This window comes from Barbus barbus (genome assembly GCF_936440315.1).
Source record: "Barbus barbus genome assembly, chromosome: 37".
NCBI lineage: Eukaryota > Metazoa > Chordata > Actinopteri > Cypriniformes > Cyprinidae > Barbus > Barbus barbus.
The window spans coordinates 9,767,268-9,774,541 of record NC_136715.1 but is presented as its reverse complement, the minus strand read 5'-3'; the positions used below and the strand labels follow the sequence as shown (position 1 = coordinate 9,774,541).

The window sequence follows — 7,274 nt, the reverse complement described above, 5'->3', positions numbered from 1 at the left end:
CAAACAAAACAATAATAACATAATTTATTCAAGAATTCTTCTCCCTGAAGTTACCGTCTTCTGCCATTTTGGAGAGTACCCCAGAATGTAATCAGCGTTGTTTACTTTCAGCATGCACCCGCTGTCTACTGAATGTAAACAACGCTGAAATAATATCTTAATTTGTGTTCCGAAGATGAACGAAGGTCTTACGGGTTTGGAACGACATGAGGGTGAGTAATTAATAGCACAATTTTCATTTTTGAGTGAACTAACCCTTTAATATGAATGCTCAGGCTTGGAAACAAGTTAAATGCTGTCAAAAATCATTTTGACTCATTTTTATGTTGAAAAGAAAAATCTTAAAAACTTCAAGTTGACTGAAAAAATTCCTGTCCAAGTCAAAATGATCTTCTTCAGCATGCCACAGATGCCATTGACAGAATTTAACTTGCATTAACTGAGAACATTCCTTAAATCAAAAAGTTATTCCATCTTTTCAAGTTCACAAAGTAGAAGTGTGCTCAAGATCTTCCATCCTTTTCCCCTGGAGGGTCCCGGACAGAGTGTCAGAGTCCAGCAGCTCAACTACATTATATGGGGCACAGTCCTCCAGCCCCAGCTTACCACACATCCACCCACAGAAGCCCTTCTCCAGGTCCCTCACTGCCAACCACCATTCCCCAAAAACCCAGGACAGCTGGGTCACGGCGGTGTACACCCCCATACAGACACACAACGTCATGATCAACACCGGATAAAACAGAATGAGCAAGGGACACACCGTGATCTTGTGCAGAAAGCTGCGTTCCTCATTGTAAACCAGGAAGACGTTGTACCAGGTGAGCGTCCCGTAGTAAAACGATGTAATGAAGGAGAGAAGGAAGATGAACGGGGAGCAGGAAAGGCTCCAGAGGAGAACATGAGGGCCCTGACTGACCCCCAGCACACAGGGTTTTTGCTTGGCTTCCGCGACCCCGTCACACTCTGCATCTAGACGCTCTTTGGAGCGCGCCATGTCTCTCAGCTCTTTGTCTGTAAGCGTCATATAGATGTCTACCATTTGGCCTTTCCGCTTTCCCCGTGTGATGGTACCAGTCAGGGTCACAAAACGGCTGTCAGGAGGGATATCCTCTTCTTCTGTGAATGACAGATAAATATTGAGAAGGATATTGCATGAACAACAAATTATTATAAATAAATCTGTCAGTTATATGGGAAAGAAAGAGGAAATGCAATATTCATCAGAATGTGTAGAGTCTTTGCCAGCAGACAAAAAAACTGCTTTGAATTCATTAATTACTAATTACTTATTTCACAACTAATACTGTACTATATTTCATTAGTATTTATTAAAATAAAATGTATTAAACATTTACTAACAAGAATTGCAAATATTAACTGCTTATAATTGTTCTTTTTTTTCCAATGAAGCGCTATTGTTCAAAAGTTTGAGATTGGTATGATTTTTATTTAGACCTATTTTTTTTTTTTACTTGTCTATTATGCTCACCATTAATTTGATCAAAAATGCAATAAAACAATAATTCTGTGAAATGTAATTATAATTTAACAACGTTTATATTTAATTTTTTATAATGATAATGTGATGGCAAAGCAGAATTTTTATGATTGTTCAGAAATCATTTTAATATATTGATTTGGTGCATATGAAACATTTATTATCAGCGTGTTTAGTAAAACTGTTGGGCTGCTTAATATTTGTACGGAAACTGTGATACACATTTTTTCAGGATTCTTTGATGAATAGAAAGTTTAAATGAATTCATTTAAAATAGAAGTCTTCTGTAATATTTGAAATGTATTATACCCTTGCTGATTAAAATTTTACTTTCAATAAAATAAAACAAATAAACAATTACTAGTATATAAAAATGTACAAACGTTTCTATTTTTCAAGACACCTTTACTAGGACTAGAAATTTACTAATATATTATTCCCTGATATTGCAAGATTTTATGGAAGACTGTAAAACAATATCTAGATAACTGACATAAAATGATCAACGAGGATAAAACATAAAAGATAATATAATGCCATATTTAATATAAGGACAATTGCTCAATCTGGTGTGTTCTGGATAGAAAGCACATGTGGTACGGAGCTGGTGCCATCATCTGTTTAAACCCATTACAGTAAACAAACAAAAGATGAATTTCACTGCACTTGAACAAATACCACAATACAGTTCACCCACAGATATTATATTTTCACCTTCATCAAGTGGAGGACTAAAGGCTCCATCCACATCCGCCGAGGTTCCCTCCCCAGCATCCTCAACCTCCGGGTCTGAGCGGTAGATGATTTCTTTCCTTTTCTTCTTCTTCTTCTTCCTCCTGGTGGTGGATCCTTCCTCCTCTGCTGACCTCTCAAGTGTGTTCACTGGGGTCTCCTCTGTCTCAATCGATCCCTCCAGCTCCATACCAGTGAGGTCTTCAGATGCCCTTTCTCTCATGACTATGAACCCAGCGAGACTGATGTCTGTTTACAGCTGGACACACCTGCTTGGTGTCAATCACCCTTTTAAGATGTTTCCTTCTAAAAGGAGAGAAAAATAAAATAAAATCACAACTGCCTGGTATATATGTTACTTTGTTTTGCATTGCATTGCAACACAGAGCATTTTTAGGACCTGGCACTGTCTCAAGTCACACCCCACGCTTACTATCTGCTGTTGATTTAAACAATACTGATGTGAGAATGCACAGTCCTTACCTTGAATAAATTCCCAAGCTAACGCATGCAGCAGAGGTCGCTTGCGTATTTAGTTTATCCTTTGCAAGTGCTCACCACGTGTAAAATTTTGGCTCTGGGTTCATTTTTTCGGACAGTACCACACTGAGGACATCGCATCCCCCCTCGCGCCGCTAATGCCGTTGTTTGGCCAATCACCGGCTTGCGCGCAGCGCTCAGTGCGCATGCTCGCGTTATGCGGCGCTCTGCCTAGCAACCGCTGCTCTGCAAGGAGCTTCAATTTTTTAACGAGTTCTGAATAAGATGCCAGAAAAAAAGATTAATAATTTATTCCTCCTTGCCACTGCAACTAAAACATGATAATAATAATTTTAATAAAAGTATGCTTTTATATTTTAACACAAGCAAAAAGAACCACACTGCCATGTTTGAATATCACTCATTCATAATTTCACCATTGGTAATTAATTTACAGGTATTTCCTGTGTATTAAATGTAATAGTGGAACTGAGTAATAGGGGCCCAATGGCGCTGTATGTTGGTGTGATGCCCACAATTGCCGCTGACCCGATATACCATTTTATAGGCATATTAATTCCCAAAAAAGTTATAATAATGCAACAGCTTACAAGTTGTTACAACAGAAAATGTATTTTTTTTAAACAATACATTACATGTTTGTAATCTTATGGTGACAGATGATAAATGTTTTTGTTTTTAGAAATCTTACAATTACAAATGTTATATTCACAATATCATATATTTACACTGATTAAACACAGTTCTGAACTATTAGAGTTCAATTGTGCAATGATAATGAAATTCATTGAGGCCACAGTCAAGATGTGTTAAACATTCCTAGCAAAAAACATTTGTGGTCCACCCACACTGTGATGAAGAGCAGCTGTTTGACAGTCCAGGCTTGTTTTGTTATGATTCACAGCTTGGATTTGGTCATGTCCATGATTTCTCTCAATATGTCTGTATTTTCTCCCTCTGGGGCTGGAGGCCAGGCTGTGTGATCTGATTAGAGAGACAAAGTGAAACAGAAACATACTCAAATAGTAAGAGTCAACATCCATTTTTAGTTTCGAAACAATAATAATGTCTTTTGCCGTCATCTGACTAGAAAATGGGTACCTGGTATTTCCCAAACTGAGTGGTAGAGGCTCTGTCCTGCATCGACTTTCAGGGTTGCTCCAGTAATGTAGCTGGCAGCCGGAGACAGCAAGAAACATACAGCTGGCGATATCTGACACAATTCAAGTAAATATATTAATCTCATGTTATTTAAACACTAAACTTGTAATTCTGTATAGTGTATATATAGTCATACATATAGCCAGAGCTGGGTAGTAACTGATTACATGTGATCTGGATTACGTAATCAGATTAAAAAAAAATAAGCACTTGTAATTAGATTAAATTACATTTTAAAATACTTGTAATTAGAGTCTTGACAATGTAATGTTTATTGCACTTCATGCTATTAATTACAGTGAATGGGATATATTTTCTTTCTCTTTGCTTTGTATTTTTATATCAATACAGCACAATATTATCCTATTTAAATCAATGTGATAAATGAGTTAGGTCAAAAATAATCTAAACTCAATCAAAAAGTAGTCTGATTATGTTACCTAAAATGTGTAATGTAATGAATTATGTTACTAACTACAATTGTTGTCATGTAATTTGGAATCAGTCACGGACTACAATTTGTAATTAATCTACCCAGCTCTACATATAGCTATGAATATTATATGTGACCCTGGACCACAAAACCAGTCTTAATTTTTCAAAATTGAGATTTATACATAATCTGAAAGCTGAATAAATAAGCTTTCCATTGATGTATGGTTTGTTAGGATCGGACAATATTTGGCTGAGATACATCTATTTGAAAATCTGGAATCTGAGGGTGCAAAAAAATCTAAATATTGAGAAAATCACCTTTAAAGTTGTCCAAATGAAGTTCTTAGCAATACATATTATTAATCAAAAATGAAGTTTTGATATATTTACAGTAAGAAATATACAAAACATCTTCATGGAACATGATCTTTACTTAATGTCCTAATGATTTGTGAGGGTGAAAAATCTATAATTTTGACCCATACAATGTATTTTTGGCTATTGCTACAAATGTACCCCAGCGACTTAAGACTGGTTTTGTGGTCCAGGGTCACATATATAGTTTTAAAACCTCAACATTATAATAGGTTATATGATACCTCCTCAGGAACACCGAGTCTTTTAGCCGGACTGAATGGCACTGACATCTTAAACATTGTTGGGCCAATTTCTTTGTAGTTTTCCATTGCAGTTTTGGAGATGATAGTTCCCTGCATTCAATAAACACAAAACAAATGCACATGTACTGTTTATGTGGTATAAGACCAAGTGGACGTTTACACTGAATTTAACATTACAGTTGAATTAAAATTGCATTACAGATAATAAACACATGCCTTTTTAGTAAAAACGTATTTGAGGCCATAATACTATGAACATATTCCATGCAAGGCTATTTTTCCACATTTAATTTCCTTATATTTAAATTTGCATTTTATCCAAAGCAACATGCAAATGAGGAACATACTGTAAATCAAACATGGATATCAACCCCTTTTTTCAACGTCCCTGAGTAGAGAGCACTATCCAAATACAACAAATTGTTTCCAAACTGGCGCTAACCGGAGCCACAGAGTTGATCCGGACCCCACTGTCAGCCCACTCAATGGCCAGGCTCTTGGTCAAGTTGTCCACCGCTGCTCTGGCCGCTCCTGTGTGCCTGTCATAAAAAAGTTTTAACAAATTAAAAATGAGGATTAAACCAGCCAAACAATGTCAATTAATACACAATATTTTTATTATATTGTTATAATGTCCAACTCACGCCATTCCAGGAAAACCCTTCCACATGTCTGCAATGATGTTCACAATTGCACCTCCATGATCTTTCATCCATGCATTGTATGCTATGAATTAAGAGCAGCCTTTGAATTTGTTATACAGAATTGTCAACAAATAAAGCTTACAATTAACACGTTAGATAGCTAAACTGTATGTGTTCTGCATTTCAGATTGCCATTTATGCCGAACCTTCTTTGCAGCATAAGAACGTTCCGTTGAGGTTAGTGTCAATCACAGCTTTCCAGCCTTTTGCACTCATCAAGTTCACTGGGCTGGAAAACTGCCCACCTCCATTATTCACCAAAAAGTCAATCCTTCCATGAAGCTTCAGAGTGGAGTCCATCAGGTTCTTCACCTGTTAAAAACGGGAGCTAAATAATCACACCACATTATAATCCAGACCTACAGTATACTGCTAAACAGGGATTTTCCAGATGGAGAAACCCTTCCAAAATTAACATGCTAAAAACAAAGACTATTTTACACACGCTTCTCTGGCATAAAGGTATAAAATACAGGTTTATGAGACTGTCACCTCTTCTTCATTTCTGATGTTGCACTGCATAGGGGTCACTTTAGCCGGACTGGATGGGGGGATTTTCTGCATCAGCTCTTCAGCTGCTGACTCCAGACGCTCAAGCTTTCTGGATGATATGACCACACTGCAACCTACAACATGATTTTTGTATAAACACTATTCATTGAGGGTTTTTTTTATAGTTTAAGTGGAAGATATTTATTTAATAGTTAAGGAAAAACTATGGAAGCCCGTTTCTGCACCTGAATAAAAACCAAAACAAGGTACTTTTTAACTCACAATTCTGAGATATAAACAGAAAAAGAAAAAATTGCAAGTTTATATATTTTATAAGATATAAAAGATATACTTTTTTTCCTTGCACTTGTGAGTTTATATCTTGCAATTCTAAGAAGAAGAAAAAAAGCCAGAATTGTGAGATTTTTAAAAAAAAATTTATTCAGGAAACGGGCTTCCGTAAAAAACACTTTCAGACAAACCTTTTGTTTTTTTCCTTTCAAGTACTGGTTATTTTTTTTCTCATGCACTTACATACACCAAACTTTACAGTTTTACAGGTATACCTATCTACATTCTGGAGATTATTACAGAGATGTTTGTCGCTTTGGATAAAAGCGTCTGCTAAATGACTAAATGTTAATATCACATTATGTTGATTTTAGGCTGTTGATAGCATTTTTTTTATATATTTTTTTTGTGGAGTGATAAAAACTATTCAAAATAATGTAAAAACAAATAATAAAAAACGGAAATCACAGTCTAAAAACATCAAATATATTGCATTGGTATTAATTAAATATGTTATTACTAATATGTAAAATGTGAAAATGAATATTTTATAAATTAGTGACTGATTGCTTTGTGTGTTGCTCAATATCTGGACTAAAGTTCACTGCAGTCCTGATCTAAAGACAAAGTCAAATCCATCTGTAAAACTTCCAGTACATACACACCTAATTGTAAGAGCTCAGAAGTAATAGCTTTTCCTATCCCAGTCCCGCCTCCTGTCACGATTGCAACTTTGTAATTGAAAAGTCCTGCTTTAAAAACACTGGACGCAGCCATGTCTGTGACGAACCGGACTGTGAAGCAAGCAAGAGTCTCTATAAATAAGGTAAAATAAAA

The 7,274-nt window shown here is 35.9% G+C and overlaps 2 protein-coding genes across 2 annotated transcripts; both read right to left on the bottom strand.

Annotated features, from left to right (window-relative positions):
- Positions 1 to 243: 243 nt before the first annotated feature.
- LOC306856960 (transmembrane protein 169-like) lies at positions 244 to 2,905 on the bottom strand. Its single transcript, XM_079396542.1, has 3 exons — positions 2,717 to 2,905; positions 2,216 to 2,539; positions 244 to 1,119 (listed from the first exon to the last, which is right to left on the bottom strand). The coding sequence occupies exons 2-3, from the start codon at positions 2,454 to 2,456 to the stop codon at positions 485 to 487; spliced, it is 876 nt and encodes a 291-aa protein (XP_079252668.1). The 5' UTR covers positions 2,457 to 2,539; positions 2,717 to 2,905; the 3' UTR covers positions 244 to 484.
- A 104-nt stretch (positions 2,906 to 3,009) lies between these two features.
- Positions 3,010 to 7,245, bottom strand: LOC306856579 (peroxisomal trans-2-enoyl-CoA reductase-like). Its single transcript, XM_079395941.1, has 8 exons — positions 7,103 to 7,245; positions 6,147 to 6,280; positions 5,801 to 5,966; positions 5,595 to 5,676; positions 5,393 to 5,489; positions 4,930 to 5,040; positions 3,836 to 3,947; positions 3,010 to 3,718 (listed from the first exon to the last, which is right to left on the bottom strand). Exons 1-8 carry the CDS (start codon positions 7,212 to 7,214, stop codon positions 3,633 to 3,635), a joined length of 900 nt encoding a protein of 299 aa, XP_079252067.1. The 5' UTR covers positions 7,215 to 7,245; the 3' UTR covers positions 3,010 to 3,632.
- Between the last annotated feature and the right edge of the window lie 29 nt (positions 7,246 to 7,274).